The following is a 19,894-nucleotide window of genomic DNA, read 5'->3' on the forward strand; positions in this document are numbered from 1 at the left end:
TAATAACAATAATGATGGAGGCACAAAAGTGAACTTTCGTACTGCAATAGTAAACATGAAATTTTATTAGAAAATTGAAAAGATAGGGAATTGTGGGACCACCCCCATAGGGAATGTTGGGACCACCCCCCTTTATGTTTTGAAATAAAGATCAACTGGGCAGTTATTTAAATCAGTGTGCAGAAAAACTACAGACAAAAAAAAAAATGAAAACCTATAAAATATAATCAATTGGGATGTCACACAGTCATTATTTAATTTTATGGATGCTAAATCCTTTTATTGTATTTAACCTGAAATGCAAGAATACTTTGTACCTTACTTTCTGACTTCCCTCTTTTGTCCACCACCACTTTGTTTTTGTCTGCTGTTTAAATAAGATATATATTAAGTTAACATAAAATATGCTTCTGTGTAATAGGGCAGATTTTGTGGGTAATACATGACTGGAGGCTGGGAAGAGGCATGCGCAGATATAGATGAGAAAAGGTTTATGATGGCTCGGTACAAAAAGAGTAACATGCCTAGAAGGTGAAGCATGCATGGGCTTGCTGAATGGCTAATATAGTACTTTGTTGCACTGGACAGTATTATGCTGTGCTTCCTTTTGCATATGAATATTCACTGGAGACCTTTAAGAGTCGATGTTCCACTGTGAAGAAGAACAATGTAGATGGAACAGCAAACTGCTGACAAGGAATGCAGATGGCTGTATGGAAGGAGGTCTAAAGAGAAGCTATGCTGGATGGAGTGGAAAAAATAGTAAGAACAGATACTTAATGACCAGCAGTTTAGTGACCAAACGCATGTGCATTTATCTGAGCAGTTTTAAGCTGTTTTCTGAAAATTCCTACAGAGAAAAGATAGGGTGTTTTAAAAGATGAGGGTGGGGAAGCTCTGTGGCTTAACTGATGGGAGCATTATTATTGTTACATTATTATTGAACTGTTGCTTATTAAATGTTAACCATAACTGATTTCTGAAGCTGGACAAAGGACTGTGATGCTGCAGGAGAGTAGGGGGGAGAAGCAGATGCCAAGTCTGGAAAACAATTGAAGGGGGTGTTGTCGGTATGTTAAGGAGAAATATACTGTTCTGTACTGTATTATGCACGATGTATCACTATTCTTGCACATAAAACTGTATTTTAGGCCTTGGGTTTATACCAGATCAATCACAAACTAGTGAAAAGAATAGGCGGAGTTTCTTCAATAGCATGAGAATATAGATCTTAATAATATGTAATATCTACTGTGTGTAACAAACGATGTGTAAGGGCAACAGATCTGTATAACATTGTAAGGGGCCTGGCAGGTTTAATGATGTTTTGAATGTATGGCAGCAGGGTGATGATAAAAGGGATGGAAGGGCATGAAATGACTGCTTGCATTGTTTCAGATGGATCTGATGGTTAGCAAACGTTGGACACTTTAGGGAAAAGTATCAACTGGGAGCTGGCTGGTAAAAAAATATGATCAGTAACTGGTATTGGAAGTAGAGAGGGAGTTTGGTAGGCTAAACAGAAAGAGCTGGATAGTGTATCCTAAGGAAAAAATAGGCAGAAGCATAGGATATGAGGAGAAAGGGAAACCTGGACTGGGGACAATTTCTAGAAACCTGGCTGTTATGAGGAGTGTGACTGGCAGTAGCAGGCACCATACTCTACTAGCATGGGAATGTAGGCAAGTCTTCAGGCCTCGTCTAAGAGTGCTGTGAGCCCAGTTTTGAAGAAGTAGCAGGGATGTGAAAAAAGGTAAGACATGAGCATAGTCTGAGATATGGAATGTGGGGTGATAAATCATTGGATTAAAATGGGACAAGCTAAACTGATAACAGAAAGCACAGAACTGATATTGGTACAAGAGATGAAAGTAGGAAGGAGAGAAGTATGGATGCTAGAGCTAAAGGGTTTTAGTTGACTGGTGGTCTGTTGTACTGGCTGGAAGGGGAGCGGGAATTTTGATAAAGGGGAAGGATGGCTTGCAGGAAATTAAAGGGAAATGGAGAGAGGAGGTAGATGAGTAACAGGAAAATAGACAAGACAAGGGAAAAAATAGTTATGGAGATGTATTACAGACTAAATAAGGATTAGGTCAAAGATTTAAAGTAGAATTTAATGCAGATGGACAGGTGAAGGCAGAAAGAGATGAAGTGATAGTAGGGAGATTTTAATTTTGCTTTGGAACCAGAAAGAGATAGGTTATTTGGGGCCATGGAATTCCACAGGAGTTCTCAAATGGTATTATGTGAAGGTATAATGAAGCTTCAGAGGAATGATGCTTGGTTGGAGAGAAGAGAGCAAGAATGCTGGTTTCTGTTTTCAAGGGATGTGATAAGACAATATAGAAGGTTGAATAGGATTCTGGTGGATAATGAGCCTATGGGAGAAGTCTGGAAAGTGAGAGTGATGGTATAGGGACTGTCAGACAATGCCTTGGTAAACATGTGATAGAGTTGGATGGACAGTGACAGATAAAGCTAGAAATGGAGTCTGGGGCATTGGAGGGAAGGGGAGAAAATTGGGTAGATGTAAACTATGTAATGGAGGTAATACAAAATAATGAGGAAGGAGATAGAGGGATAGAAAGGCTAGAGTGAAACATGGTAAAAGCATCATTGTTGGAATGAGAGGGCAAGTGAGAAAGCAGAAGGAGAAGAACGTGAGAGACTTAGAATTTTGGTTGTGGCAGAGATGGAAGAAGTGGAAGAAATATTGTAGAAATTAAGGAGCACTTCTGGAAAGTGGAAGAATGCAAAATTGAAATCAAGCTGCTCATAGAAAATAAGATGTAAGGTTGTTATTAAGTTATTACTATGGGAACTTATGGATCAGAGGTAAAAAGGTAGGGTGGAGAGATAGCAAAATGATGAAGGGGTGACAGTGTATGTGAATGGGAAGAATTGAGAAGTTTTCAGAAGGCTTTCTCAGAGTTTGTATACACGTGTGGACAGTGTGGAAAGAAGATTTGTGGGATGGGAAGCATAATTTACACATAAAAAAGAAGAATAATGAATAGGAGAAGTGAGGAAGTGATGGATGCCAGCAGGCATATGAAGGAAGGAAAGGCAAGAGTTCCCAAAAGGTACCCAGTCAATTTTTACAACTGGACGATACTGCAAGTAAAAGAAAACTTATTTAGGATATTCAGCAGTACACTAGATGAAGGCAAGTTACCAGTGCACATGTATGAGGCATCAATGGAGGTACTGTATAAACAGAAGGGGACAAAGAAGAATGTGCCACTTACAGGCCAGGATCCCTTGTGTAATGCAGGAATGCTTACAACCAGGCTGGAAATTGTGTTACCAAAAGTAATAGGAGACGTAGAAGAAGAAGTAGGTTGTGTGAGGGGAAATGTTTCAGTGGATAATTGGAGGGGTTTTTATGTTTTGGGGATGGACAAAAACAGGAATAGAAAGTAAAGCAGGTATAGTGTTTATGGATATTCAAAAAGATGTGTTGAGATGATTTATTTGAGCAGTAATAGGAGACAGTAGGTGGGCAGAAGTGGTAAAAGTGCTGTATAAGTAAACATGGACTAAATTCATTGTTAATGGCAGGAGTTAGAGAAAGTATTCTAGCAGAAGAGTACAAGGCAGAGGTGTCTCTCACTGAGGCTTGTTCTGTTAGATACAGAGTATTTAGTGCAAAACTGAGACAGAGATTAAGGGGGAGACGAATAAACGAGAGAAGTTGATAATTCTCATTTGCTAGCGATCATATATTTTTTGAGGAATTGCCCTGGAATTGTCTGAAACATTGGAGATATTTAGACAGTAGGGTTTATGCTTTCACATGATGGAGCCAGTGATATACTGGGAGAGTAGGAAGGGGGTGATGTGTGGTTGCCATGAGTGAATGGAAGGGGACACATATTTAGGTATGAAGGCATATTTGGTGGTGGAGGAAACCATTACAAAAAATTGGGAAGCACTGAGAGGGATAAGTAAGATATTAGACAGGTGGTCAGGACAGATATTTTCACTGAAAGGAAAAATGCTTTTGGTGAGGAATATGATCTTACATTATGTAATCTAACTGAGGAGGTCCCATTCTTCAAACCCCTACTATTTGGGTCATTGCTTCATCTCCCCAAATGTTGTCAGTCTCTCCCTTAAAATCTAATGAAAAACAAAAACTACTTGAAGTCTAGTCCTCAGTCTAGGCAACATCAGCTAAAACAATTTGAATGTAAATGCCAGACTGCCAGACATCTGTCATAACTCATACAAGTGTCCTCTAGGTGTAATTCCTCTCATCTTGCGCCTTCCTAGCTCAGATTTTCATTGTTAATAGTATGATTCTGCATTATATAAATATGTACATAGTAACTTTATTTGCATGTAAATTATTTTGTTGTATTTGATTACCTCTGTGTAAATCCACTCAGCTTATACCTGCACTGTCCCAATTTCCCCATTGTAACCTGTGTTATTCTACATCATGTACATAATGCCATGTAAATTTTTTTGCATGCATAGTACTTCATTGCCTTAGATTTGCTAAGACTGTTTTACTTGATAAAATTTGCTGTTACAGTTTTGCATATAACCATGATTGAGCCTGCTATTGGTCGTGTTAAGATCAGTACTTTATCCTGGTAATCAAATATAAATATAAAAAATATTTACACCTATCTGCACACCAAGATAATAGGAAGGATACAAAGAGTGTGTGGTCAGTTTTGTGGAATGGAGGAAGGGGAAGAAGGCAGAAGAGAGTGATGAAATTGAAGAGAGTCAGGTGATGAGGGATGCTGAATTCTGGGTTTTGATGGTAGTTAGCTTAGTGTAGAGACTGAGGGGGTATGAAGATAGTGAGCTGGACTGGGTGTGCTGAGAAAAGGAGAGAGGGAGAGGGTCAACTCTTAAATGACTGGATGTAAGTTTGGATCACATGATAAGGAAATATGTAGACAGATTACTAGATGAATATGTATTAGCAGACAGAAGGCCACAGCGTTTTTGTAGAGGGAAGGATGCAAAGGGGTACAGAGGTCAAAACTGGAAGGGAAAGCATTGCAATGGATAAGGAGCTTTTGGGGAGTTAGGGTGGGGCACAGTATTTGGATTTCTTGGAGTTTTGATGGGCCTGGGTGGACGGGTTTGGTATACAGCTGGGAAGTGGGCAGTGGCAAAGGTAAAGCAGATGGTCAGAAGGAGGATGTCAGAGAAGGGGAAGGAAGGAACTGGGGAAGGAAAAGATGAGCTAGAGAATGGAGAGAGAGATGGACAGAGAGAGTAGTAAGGCAAGAATAGGTCCACTGTACCTACAATTAGGAACAGGACAATGAAGGGAAACTATGGGGTATCTGCAAAAATAAAAGCTAAGGAAGAGAAAAGATGGAGGAGTGAAGAAATGTGGTGTGTGTGCTAAATGGTGTGAGGTTTTGCAAAAACTGGTCCATTTGAGTATGGATATTAGCAATACACAGATGGTATAAGACTCCATTGTGATTAAAAAAGAAAGGCTGGGAGGCATCAGAACCAAAATGCTGGAGGTTTGGAGAAGGACAGGATCGTTATCATGAAGAGGAATATACCTTGATACCCCCAAATACCTAGAAAATAATGCGGAAAAATGTAAGGGCGATATTGATCTTGAGTTTATATAATTTCAGCTAAAGTTTATTTCATGTAAATTCCTCTGATCTAAAACTTATTTCATCTAAAGTGATTTCATCTAAATTAATTTCATTGAAAAATGTAGACATCAATAGAAAGTTTGTGATGGTATCATTTTTATCATAGGAATTATCATGAAAGTGAGTCTAGAAGAGAATGCATGGCCTTTAATGGGCACTATCATGTTGTATCCCTAGATTTGCAGAAGATTGTGTTTTACTCCAGCACTGAGTCACTGTGTGTGGTGTTTCTATTTATCTCCAAGGGCATGTGACTATGGAGTTAGTATATATAAGTAAGGGGGGTGGGGGCTTTCCTATATGGGAGGTGCATGGGGGCTTGCCCCCCCACCCCGCAAACATTTTATGTTATATTTGTTGTGAAGTAAGTTTTTGATGAAATAAGTTTAGATGAAATGAACTTTAGATGAAATTATATAAACCCATGATATCATAACTGAAAACACATGGAAACAAAACAGCTTTAGTGGGTAACATGGATGAAGCCATATTTAGAATGTAGTACGGGTGCAGTATTAAAATGTCTTTGTGAATTGAGGCAGGGGATGGGAGTGGACAAAAGGGCAATAACAGAAGACTGGATTATAACTTTCCTTGACTGGAAAACTTTCAGGAGTATTTTAAACTAACATTAGAAAACTTTGTGAGGCATAGTGTACGACAGGCTATATGTAGAGGAAAACTACAGAAGCAAAATAACTATGTAAAATAGGAAAGGTGGATTTATGCAATGCTGATAAACTTCTCGTGGACTAAAGATAATACAATGTGCTGAGAATATGAAAGGGAAAGAAGGGGGCCCAAATTATACAGGATCAATGGGAAGATAATAATATTAGAGAATAAAAGGAAAGCAGGGCTCCATTCTGGAACAGTTTCATTTGGCAAGTGCATAGTGGAGAGCTCATAAAAGATGACAGAGTTTATTCAGTCATGCATAAAAGATTATTGGTTTTAATGGGGGGGACAATATATGTGTGCATTCTCATTACATGGATTTTATTCACTACCCATCTACAAATATTTTTACAGGATTTAGAAAAATTATGGAAACCTCAGTTTGCCTCATCTAGGTTGCTGAAGCAGATTACACTGTAACAGAGAATTGATGTAAGATGAATGATATATCTAACTCTAACAGTGATGTAAATTAATTGAAGGGACTGAAACACAGGAAATCCATGAAGAAATGGCTACAGGAAACACTAAAGACCTGTGAATTATGGTAACCACAGCAACTACAGAATGCATGATAAAGGTATATACATAACAGAGTGAATGGAGTAGGCTGTTATGCTATAAGTAAGCACTGAGACTGCAGAGAATCAACAACAAAAGAAGAAAATGCAGTTATTTCACAGAATAGATAAATGGGGAGGACAGTTGCAGGCTGCATTATTTATGTTATACAGTTTAAATTCACAAGAGACAATGGGAATAGTCAGTAGGTGAACAACTTAGAGTAACTAATAGGTAGTTATCAGCACAAAATTCATGGCTGCTATGCAGGGGAACATCTGTCTTTGTTCCATAAAACTGAACCAGGAATTAACTATGAGGTAATGAGAAATGAATAGGTGAGGGGAGGGAGCCTAGAAACTATCATGAAGTAAGAATATTAGGCAAATAACTAGAGTGCTAACAGGCTATAATTTGTTGATGATGAAAACTGTACAGTAGTTTTTTAAATATGATGTAAGAAACAGAGATAATAAAGATCAAAATAAATTACATTAATGTTAAGCTGATATTTTAATTTCATTACAGCAAAGACTTAAATTACCATGATTAATAAAACTGTGCTTGCCTAGACCAGACTACAAACAAACATGCACATTAGAAGGTGATGCAACCCACCTACACCCTTCTTCATTCAGTACGACCTAGCACAGTTTCCAAGTCAGTGACTCAGATGGTGAGAAGACCATCCCCGCATGTCACCTTTCCATAGGACATTTGCATGGGCAGTACAGGAACACTGGACATTAATGGTAGTCTGTGTCACACCACTCTAGAGTCACCATCACTTCACTCCAGCTATACTAATTTATATGCTTACAGAATGCATCCTCCTTGCTTTGTCTTGTATTGCAGAAAAACGTCAGTAACCTGTCACCAGGAACAAATTGCTTTTTCTAACTGCATAAAGTGATTGAGATAAAACAGTTTTCTTTATACACAAATATCACACAGTAGCTAACGGTTCTCTGTCTCTATCTCTCTCTCTCTTTATGATTCCAATATAGTATTCATCATTTTTTGAATTCAACGACCGGCTGGAAGGAATAATGGATAAAGCCTACATTTACAGGTATGAGATATCACAGAAGTCACCCAGAAATAAATCAGAAAAGAATGTTCTTCTTCTTGAATGTCATTAATATCTTCCACAATCACTCTGTGTCATAATATACACAGATGTCCCACCACAGATACTTAAGCTCTTGTATTCCCAGAAGCTGTTTTTCTTACTGATTTCACAGCATATAGTGCTCTCATTTTCACATATGTTGGGAGAAGTTAAAACAATTTTAGTGCATGTACTTTATTTTCAGTCCAGTTCTTCCTAATGCCACACTGAGATTCTTATAGGTTGTAAATTACCCTGTTTATTCCAATCAATATTTACTCACTGATATACTACTTAAGGAATTCACATTCCATGATCAAAGCAGGTGCCTTATTAATACATTAAGTTGTAGTTTGTAGAGTTTCTTTAACCATGTCCCCAATTTTCTTTTGAGTGCTAGATCCCCCAATGTTTGCTCTGTGATCTCATTGATCTTATCCTGTCTTTTTTCACACCATTAAATCACAGAGATCTGCAAGGTTCAATCAAGTCACCTTCTTATTTACTCAATATATGCTGTTTCCTATAGAAATGACCAGGTGCAGGTGTCACTCCACCTTTAATCTGAGCATACTCAATTTTATCTCTCTTATGTGCCTTGCATTGAAGCTGGGTAATTATATTCTGGAAAATGTTGACTAAATTGCAGTTAATGTTCTGTGAGTTATTTTTGGTAAGACTGAAATGTTTGCATTACACCTATATTACCACCTTAGCTTTGTTATACAACTGCCTACAGTAAGTATTGATACAATACTCCTGCATTTTGGATTAAATTAACAATCTTGGATCAATGTTTGTCAACAACTTGTCTTCTGCTGTAGTGGGCTACAAATATTGCTTATTTGACTTAATATTATCAAAAAACTCTCCTAGTTATGATACCTGATGCCTCCCAGCAATTTACCAGATAAGATACTTGTATGGGTTGCTTCTCAACTAACTTATTACAATGCACTTTTAACTAGACAAGATAAGGAGTGTATTTCTTACCTTCAACTGAACCAGATATTGGTGAAACCTTTTTAATGGCTCATCGGAGAGGTGACTCTATGACATCCGTGTTGCAGGATCTGAAGTGGCTAAGTGCACAGAATTGAGTCTTGTTCTAAATATATTAATGTTGAAACCCTTGTGTATATTTGGCTTAAATATTTAATGGGCTTTCTTGATCTGTATATTTGGCTTTATTTTTATATTCTCCCACAAGTTGCTTTAGATCCATCATATTAAGCAATATAATAAGGAGTCTCTAGCCTATGGAATATCGTAGATCATGTCTAAAACTGTGACCCAGGCTACATATTTAACACTTCCTTGATGGCCCACCTTTTTTAGGCCTTTGGATCCAGTATTTGATTTTGTTTACAAATGTAACAAATCATCGCCAAGCTTTTAACAATCTGCCACTAGTTTATTTTATTTATTTTATCTATTTTAATTTGTTTTATTTATTTTATCTATCATCTTAACTATTTTATGTGATCTACATTACATACGCATCTTTAATTTTTCAAAATCTTTTTACTGATATTTAAAACATCTCAATAAAGAAACAGCTATAGAATTTAGATAATATGTACCACATTCGCTATACTTTGAACATTAATTATTTTCTTTCTTTAGTTAAACAATTTCCTTCAATATTTGTCACAGCATTGCATCTTGTTACTAGATTTTTTTCTTACTTTACTGCTATTAGAATAAAAAGCATTATGTCTTATATGTGATGAGATAAAAATATATTCATTATCTTCAGTATTCCTTATCTTTCCCAATATATTTCATCAAAGGTACTATCAAACCCGTTATCTTGAAATATCTGCTTGCCTGTTTGCTTTCTTTCCTAATTACTAACAGATCAGATTATATTGTAACGTTTTATGTAACAGCTGTTTATATCCATTGTCCTTATAGCCTTTTATTAGTGTCCAGGCAAACATACTTGACCTATTGCCCTAACTAAATGCAGTGTTATTCATCTCCCCCACAGTTCCATAGCATTAGACATAACTTCCTCAGCTAATGTACCATATACTATCCTATATCCTATATGTCTAATTCTTTACTGACTAATTGCTGTGAGTGCATTTGCATATAACTGTCATATGATTCATTTCACACACTCAAATCTTTCCAAAATATTTTCAGTCAGTCCATCATGTAACTGTCAGTTTCAACATTTTACTAGACCTCATCTTCCCCAGAAAACCAAGAAGAGACTTCTCGTAGATCTTTGCTATTAGTACACATTTCTAGATGAATATTTTCATTGAACCAATTTACTAGTAAATATGTCACTTTTCTTCTAATCTTGACAATTAAAGGAAATTTAGCACAACTGGCAAAAATCATCACCCCTTCACTACTTCACTTACAGAACTTCTTTCAGTAGCTGTCCCATATACCACAGCACCCTTAGTGACCCCATACCAGAGCCACCAGTGCTGCTATATTAATCTTACCCGGACTTACCCATTGCTTGTATTAAGTACCATGAACTAATTTCTTATAACTCTGTAGTATTCCCATTAACACTAATGCATCCATTTTATTTTCGTTATCATCTTTAATTTTATTACCAGGTGGGATATACAGATCAAACATAATTTTTAATGATACTTGTAAAATCCCATCATTTGTAAAGGTTATATTTGATTTAGAAAATAACCCTATTCATGCTATTATAGCCAACCCAAAAGCAGCTACTCAGTTGGCATTCTAACAATAATTTCTTAATATTTGTTAGTCCTCCATGAAATAGTCTTGTATAAATACAGTAATTAAAACAATTTTGTCATCTTCTACTGTCATTAAAAATGAATAAACATATTCTTATGTTATTAATACAAGATTGACAATTAAGATTCTGACAATATTTTTATAATTAAAACACACCCCCTGGAATTCAGAAAAAGCCCTACCATGACAGTTAAAAATTTCAATTCAGAGCGTGCCACGGCTGTACTGAGAAAGGTCTCATTTTCAGCTAATAAGCATGTCTCTGAATCGCACTTTAGTTAACGGTAGCACTATCACACCTGACAGTTGTAGCATTCTCCCTAGCAGCCTATGACTGAATAACCTTCTTATCTGTTCACATAAAAAAATAAAAAAAAACTTTTATCAACTACATAATACAGAATGACCGGGAGAGGCAACCAATCCCATCAAGTATTATGATACTTCTTACAAGTTATATTGTGATGCAACTTAATAAAGAACCATATAGAGTACTTGCTGACTTAGCTAAAAGTGTAAAAACTATTCTGCTGTATATTTTGGTGCATGGACTGAAAATTATGGGATCAGTTATAATAGTTTCTACACCAGCATAAGAGACTTGCAGCGATATAAATCCAAGTTAGTGTCAGTGCATGTTATATCACTGTTTTAAAAGTCCTGTGTAATATGTCACTGTTTTAAAAGCCCTCTGTAATATCACTGTTTTTCAAAAACCTGTGTAATATGTCACTGTTTTATAAGCCCTGTGTAATATGTCACCATTTTAAACCCCCTGTGTGATATGTTACTGTTTTATAACCCCTGTTTAATATATCACTGTTTTAAAAGCCCTGTATAATATATCACTCCCTGGGATTCAGGAAAGCTAAAACTCCATGTAGGAACAGTGTAGCAGCTCCTGCATCGAGTTCGGCTGCCGAGCGATTCGGCAAACAGCTGATCCGACATGCATGAACCTGTCTACATTGTTCCTGCACAGAAGACCATGCAGCATGCTAATCACCTCATTTGCTGGTGAAAATCATGCAAATGAGGTGAATTAGTGATTCAGGAAGCTGACAGGCCTCCATGCAGGAACAGTGTCAGTGCAGAAATGTGTTCAGTTACTAACTGAACACATTTCTGCAAAAAAGAAAATGGAGGCATGACAGCACAAATAAAAGCATGTATTCACATCTGTAGGCATGCCAATGGACAAATATATGGTCAGTGGCATGAATAAATGTTTAATTTTAATAAAAAAAATTTTTTTTGTGGCCGATCTCAGATGTTTAAGCATAGAGCAGCAGCGCGCAAACATGATCATGCCAAAAAAAAAATGTGAAAACCCAAGTTTAAAGAAAATCTGCATTTTGCCATTATAGCCTATGGCATGCAGAATCAAAACAATACCAGGAACAGTGGTTGTCAAGGGGAAAGGCTCTGTATCAGTGCAGTATCTATGAGCTAAGGCAGTGGGGTATGCAAATGAGGGGAAATTTACTGAATCACAAACTATTTTAAGTCCAAAACCTGCACCTAACCATGTAGGTGCTAGAACAGGATCGTGTAGGCAGGAGGAGAAACTAACATGAAAAGGGGTTGTGTCATGCTTGCCATAAGCACATTGGAGCTCCGTTGCCCGGGTTTGTACTTAGCTAAGCACAGCTAAGCAAGGGGGTGTGTCTGAGGCTGTAATGTCTTATACCATGAAATGAAGAGCGTGTTCGCGTCCAGGGAGGGACATTTCTGCTAAAATGTGTTTAACTTAGCTAAACGGGTTTGCGCGGTGTGCACTGGGACTTAAAAAAAAACACAGAAAATGGCAGTACTGTGTATATGTAAGCAAGGAGGTGTGTCTGAGGCTGTATAGCATTGTTCACCTTGCCTAAACTGGTTTTGGGCAGTGCGTACCAGGATTTAAACCACAAAAATAAAAAAAATACAGGAATTGGAAAGTGGAACAAAAAAAAAAAAAAAGGAAAGAGCAGAATAGAGGCACTCAAATACAAGTAATAGAGCTGGCAGGTGGAATGTATCATACTCGGCCAATCACACAGGCAGCATCTGCAGCACACCACTATAAACTATGCAAACACCTTTCAGTCTGGTTTTTCCCACAAACTCTACACCACCGGTGTACACAGACGGGGAAATTTTACCTGACAAAACTAACAAAATGTTAGGGGCTGCTGTCGCCCTCATACATCAGTATGTGCAAGAGGCTGAGGGTGGTGAAGAGGACAATGCTGACAACCACTCCAGATTTATGAAGAGGAGGAGAACAGTGTTCAGGCCCAGGATAGTGACATGCTCTGGAGATAGTAGAGTGCTATAGGGTGGACAGGGACATACTGTAGCAAATTGTGGAGCTGTGCCGGCCTTGCCTCACATCCAGAACAAACAGAGGGGAACCCTTCCCAGTGGATACCAAGGTATGTGTAGCTCTAAGTATACTAGCTACAGGTACTTTCCAAAGACCACCTGGGGATATCATGGGGGTCTCACAGGCATTTGCACCAAGATACTCCACCAGTTCCTGGATGCCATGCAACCACATGCCAAGGAGCACATTAAATTCCCCACCACCCGTGAGGAGAGGACCCGCAATATGCATCTCTTCCACCATGTGTAGGTGACTCTATAGGCACACTGATGTCCCACTCACCAGGCTGAACAAAGAGAAAATTACAGTCAGCTGCCTCTCGGGTGCCAAGATCCACCACATAACACATGCACTCAAGTCACTCCACAACAAGTACAAATACGACTCTGTCATTGTCCATGTTGGAATGAATGACTTGAGATGTACCTCCTTGGACTACATGAAAAAAGACATGGAAGAGCTCTTGGATCATGTGCTCTAGGCAGGTATGACCCTAGCCCTGAGTAGCATCCTGCCTTCGCCCAGAATCATACCACAGTATAAGGACAAAATGATTGACTTCAACATTTGGCTAAGATTCTGGTGTCATTCAAAGGGGATCCAGTATCTGTCTGCCTGGGAAGACATGATCGACAAACCATGATGCTTTGCCAGAGATGGTCTGCACTTGTCACCCCTGGGATTCAGGTTACTGGCTAAAGCTCTTGCCACCCCTATAGTGCCTTTTTAGGCAAGGTTCAAAGGACAAAACCACCACCGTAACAGATACAAGCATGCAAAATCTGAAGGTAATGCTACTCAATGCTAGAAGTCTAAACCTCAAAATGCACTCTCTTGAGGCACTCCTAAAAATGGAGGACATCGATATCTGTGCAGTAACTGAGACCTGGTTCAAGGCTCCAGAGAGCACCCCATGCAATACCAGGGTACAACTCTTTACCACACTTTTCGGCCACCAAACCAAGACCAAAACACTAAAGATGGAGGAGTGTCTATATTCACCAAGGATATTCACACTTCCAGGCTAGTTGTCCAACATAAAGCATCTGAAATTCTCCAGGTGCAACTAACACTAGGTAAGACTGCAATCCAAATTCTAGCTTGCTACAGATCCCCCACCATGCCCCAAGATTCTCACTACACCTTTATAAACATACTGGAAAATATTAAGATATAACCAAACACTCTAATACTGGTTGATTTCAACTACCCTGCCATTAAATGGGAAAACTACTCGGGTACCAATACCTTTTCCCAACGGTTCTCGGAATTCATAAATTCCAATGCCCTGGATCAACTAATCCATTGTCCCACCAGGGGCTCCAATATCCTAGACCTGGTCATTACCAACATGGGAGATAGATGTTCCACACCAGTGGTCAGTCACCCTCTCATTGGTCAGGTCTGACCATAAGCAAATCACTCTTGACATCCACATCCCACCCCCCCCCCCAGTAAGGAAACATTCATAAAAAACTTCTCCAAAGCCAACTTCATGCTACTTAAGTCAGAAGTGACAAACTTCATGACACCCATGCAGACGGGATCTGAAAGTTTGACTGCTGAATCCTACACTAAGGCACTGTATGAGCACATCCACTCGTGCATGAACCGTGCCATCCAAAATAGAACCAAGACTCTCTCCTCCAAAAAAAGGAAGCCAATCTGGTGGTCCCCTGCCATAAACAAACTATACAACAGAAGGAAGAAACTGTTGCAGAAAAGAGGAAAATCCCAGGATGCAAAAAACTCCCTTACCAGCCTCAGTAAGAGGCTGAGATCCCTCATAAAATTATCCAAAGCTAGTTAAGAAAATAAAATTGCCAAATATTCCAAAGACAACCAAAAGGCATTCTATAATTATGTCAAGAATCTAAATGGCAATGCTCAGATCTGCTCTGAGCTACAACAGAATGGCATTAAATATACTGATCCCAAGGATAGTGCCAATATCCTGGCAGATCAATTTAGTGCCAACTTCACCCCCCTCTCACCTCCTAAAGGGTCCATCTCAATACCAAAAGATTGCCAAATTCTGGTAATCACAGCCAGACAGATAGAAACCGCACTCCCCAAAGCTAAGAATACAGCATCCATGTGACCAGATGACATCCCAGGCTGTGTACTACATGAACTACAAAATGAACTGGCACCTCACCTAAGTGTCATGTTTAATCATAGCCTCACCTCAGGCTTTGTGCCCACTGAGTGGCACACAGCTACAGTTATCCCACTCCACAAGGGGGGTATCCACCTTGGATCCCGGGAACTACCGTCCCATCAGTATGAATAGCCTGATCTGCAAGGGCATGGAACGCATTATCATGGAACTTATAAACAAAGACATTGGCAACCTTCAAACGCTAGACCCAACCCAGTTTGGGTTTGTGAAGGGCCGATTTTGCCTCCTGAACCTGATTGACTTCTTCAAATCAGTCTCCAGAGCTGTGGATGAGGGTAAGGCGGTCCACACAGCCTATCTGGACCCTGCCAAGGCCTTCAACACCATCCCCTACTCTGGAATCATAGATAAATTTACTAAGCTGGGCATAAATCCTTATGTCACTCAATGGGTTGCCAACTGGCTTACTGACAGAACCCAGACTGTAAAAGTAGCCAACTCCAAATCCAGCTCCAGACAAGTGGAGTAGCTCAGGGTTCAGTCCTGGAACCGCTCTTGTTTGGCATCTACTTCTCTGAAGTACAGGCCAACACTAAGGGACTCTGGCTAACAAAGTTCACAGATGGCTGCAAACTGGGAGCCATTACTAAATCCCCAAATGATGTAGATATTCTACAAAAGGGCCTTACCGAAACAGATGCTTGGTGCCAGAGCCATGGGCTCAAGCTTAATGCCAATAAATGTATAGTTATCCCCTTTGGGAAAAACCATGTACCCATGAATTATCACATAGGTGGCAGTACACTAAACACTGAAAGTGTGATGAGAAACTTAGGGACACAGGTGGATAGTGGTCTCACCTTCAATAACCATGTCACCAAACAGTCAGGAAAACCTTCTATGTGGCACACCTCATCACTAAGGGCTTTTCATCCAGAAAAAAGGAGGTCATTTTCCCACTGTATTCATCCCTCATTAGACCCATTATAGAGTACAACGCCCCGTTTGGTATGTACCTCACAAGACATCTGCAACAGCTGGAAAGGCCGCAAAAATATCTCACTAAAAGAATCACAGGCCTAAAGCAGATGCCTTATGCTGACCATCTAAAAAACTCCAGCTATACTCTGTGGCATATCGTCTACTCAGAGGTGACCTCTGCTTAACATACAAGGCCATGTCAAACCCTGAGCTGTTGGACATGCTCCCTTAAAGAAATCCCAATCCCTCAGATCCACATGCTCCAGGGAGCTAAACCTTGTCATCACAATGAACAAAACTTGCTGAAGGGATAGGTTCCTGACCCAGAGACTCCCCATACTCCGGAACAGACTGCCCATACATGTTAAGCAGAGCACCTCCTTGGCCCTCTTCAAAAGGAACCTTGACGATTGGATAGGAGATAGGAAATTCACCCCGGGGATCAAGTCAGTCACCCTGCTAGACAGGGGTCCAGGGAAGTAAATATTGTGGGAAGAAATATCCAGGGAATTGTTATGGCTAGGCTTGTATAGGCCCAAGGGCCGATAGCCTAGTGCCATCCTATGAACCTATGTAGCAGACTACCCAGAGGTATTGCGTGCCATAGACTGCATGCACATCCACATCCACATCAAAGCACCATCTGGTGACCGGGGTAGGGTTTACATAAACCATAAGGGGTTCCACTCCATCAACTGCCAGGTCATGTGTGATGCCCAGGTTATTATCATGAATGTGTGTGCTGGCTGCCCTGGAAGCTATCACGACTCCCACATCTGGCATTCCTCACAGCTGTATCACTGGGAGATGCTGACACCCATTAGAAATGCACACGCACACCCACACAAGAATGCCATAATGAGGCACACGCACATACCAGGATCATTACAGAGCATGTGTTTGGGATGCTCAAGTCACGGTTCCGCTGCCTTGACATATCTGATGGAGCCTTGCAGTACTCTCCAGCCACATGTGCACACTTGGTCATAGTATATGCCATGCTACACAATATCATCATGCGGAAACAGCAGAAACAGGAACAAAATGGGGAAGGGACAAACAGACCCCATCATTGCCAAAGCCTCCACAGGCACAGAGGACATCATGAGCCTGCCCCTGTAGGCAGATGGAGGCATGCCCAGTATGCCCTGGCCTTAGTAAAGCGGCAATGCATAGCACAGACATTGACACTGTAGGAACCCAGAGACTGATCTCTCTCTCTCTCTCTGTCTGACTCTCACACACAGTAAAATGGATGCCAAACATTACACCACCTATATCTGACCATGTAGAGGCAGTGTACAGTGTGCATCTGACATAGTCAGCCCTCAAGCACCACCCTCACAACAGCTGCAGGCACAAGGTAAGCCAATCTCTGTAACAAATTAAACTAATGGAGTTGAATTTTCTGATAGCATATCTATGGTATTGATCAAGCATGTAAGGGAATGGGGGTGGCTAACTGGGATATCATCAGACAACTGACAGCTCTGTGGGACAGCAAGATGTGTATCCCCAGTACACCATGCAGTACCACCCTAGTCGACAAATACCACTGCAGTATATGTGGTTAGCCAAATAACTGGGGGGGGGTTATAGGACACATGAATGGATGTCAAAGTGGGGGTTCAATACTCACCACCAACCCCACACAGCAGATAAACTGCAGACAACCATACAGAAATGCTTGGAAAAGGCCCCACAGGGCAACATCCATGAACTCCCCACCCACAGACTTTTACACAGTGATATCACAGCATTTCTGGCAGTGGCAGTATGTCTCTGAAAGATAAGAAGTCTGAAACTACAAATGTCTATGCCAGACCAATCTGACCTGTGGTTGATACTGTTATGCCTGTAGTCTAAAAGATAGGGCACACCACTATGCTACATGGGATCAAAATATTTTAGCACAGTCTGTGCAGATGTGTATCGTGTACAGTTATGACACCCCCCATAGTCCCATAGAAATGCAGTAACATGTTCCTAGACTTAAGCAGCATCCAGCTGTCACCCAGAGTGATGGTGCAATAGTAACATAAGGCAATTGTCAGTAACACCCACAGTCAACTTACTGGTGCCATCCCAGGGGTGTCTCCTGCTGGCAGCCTGGGAAGATATAATCATCAGAATGCAATCCTCTGCTACAGATGGCCTGCATCTGTCACACCTGGCCTACAGGCATCTGGAAAATGCCTATGCCTCACCCACAGTGCAATTTAGGGAGTGCCATGGGGTTCATAACACCAACATAACACAGTCCACAAAATGAAAAGAAAGGCCATGCTGACAACTGCTAGGAGCAAACCTGCTAGCCTCAGGGAGCCAGAAATCAGGACAAAGCCATGAATAATAGGGTGATGAATGTCCAAAGAGAAGGACACCTGCAAAATACTGCTCTAATAATGTTATAAAGTTGATGGAATGATTTGTAGTAGCATGGGATGTCTGATGGGTACGAAGTCTGAAACTGCAATGTCAGCTGTCAGAAATATCTAACTTCAATCCTGAGTGACTTGCAAAACACTTTTGCTGGAAAACCACACTTGTTTGGTAACCAACAAAATATATGAGTTGTGGATGTGGACATTCTGTGATGCTCTGTACAGTCGACAGGCAGGGCTAGGAGCTTAAACATGGGAATGCACTCACTGCAGGCAGGCCTAACCCTTGAAGATGGTGACATGTCTGCACCCGCAGAACCCTGGGCCACAACCATGGAGAGTAACGCACCCCTCCCTGATCACTCATCCTATGCAACATCCTGACCCCAACATGTGGCCATCCAAGCAAAATGAGGTGGGCCATACATATATGTGTGACAAACACACACTTCCAGGCTGGCCAAACAGTCTGACATACACAAGACCCTCCAAGTGCAGTCATCCATTGAGGAGAGCTCATTGCAAAGTACTAGTAGCTATAGACAAACATATCTGCCCAGGACCCTCCCCCCCACATATCCTATCCCCTATAAATCTATCTGGAGTCTGCCTGTGACCCTGATCCTGTTTGAAGTATAGTACCTAACTGTGGACTGGAAATCAGACCAGGCCAGAACATAAATGCACAGAGATTCCACCATTGTAATATATCACCAATGTGTTGGATCATTTCCACAGCACCAACAATCAATTGCTTGTAGGCACACCCCTCAACAGGCTGGATTGTGCAAGAATGTGTAGTATTTCACCCATAAACCTTGTGTGTGCATCAGCCATCCTGTATTCCTCTGGCAAATCACTGTGATGATCTAAGGAGGTATGTCACCAGGTACTGAAACAATATATGACAGTGTCAAATGGCATATATGACAGATGTCTTCTAAAACAAGCCCTGTAACCCTAGCAACCCATAAATTACTGAGAGAAATTGTCACAATCATTGTATGGTCCATTGTCCCCACAATTGAATAGGCTATCATCAGATATCCTGCATCAACAGGTTGAAAGGTATGGCTGTAGTACAAAACAAATTGGACTGGAGTACAACAATCCCTGGAATGGAGTCCCACGTGTACTATAGAAGGACAGACTGGGCATGCTCATACACAGAGAAATGTCAGTAAGATCTAGGAATGAATAGGCCTACCCCACCCAGTGCACTTTCCATTGCCCCACATTAGCAGTCCTGAAGATGTCTGCCACCATAGAAGTCACTTTTGTTAGGCCCATCCCCATAAGCTC

General features: G+C 40.4%; 1 protein-coding gene across 1 annotated transcript in view; it reads left to right on the forward strand.

The window, feature by feature from the left end:
• The window catches only part of CNGB3 (cyclic nucleotide gated channel subunit beta 3), an 812,110-nt gene that overhangs the window by 308,484 nt on the left and 483,732 nt on the right, over positions 1-19,894 (forward strand). The window contains exon 9 of the mRNA XM_044065779.1: positions 7,892-7,956. Within this exon, the coding sequence (XP_043921714.1) occupies positions 7,892-7,956 (65 nt within the window). The remainder of the gene's footprint in view (positions 1-7,891; positions 7,957-19,894) is intronic.

Source organism: Protopterus annectens, chromosome 3.part0, assembly GCF_019279795.1.
Source record: "Protopterus annectens isolate FY-2018-M chromosome 3.part0, PAN1.0, whole genome shotgun sequence".
NCBI lineage: Eukaryota > Metazoa > Chordata > Ceratodontiformes > Protopteridae > Protopterus > Protopterus annectens.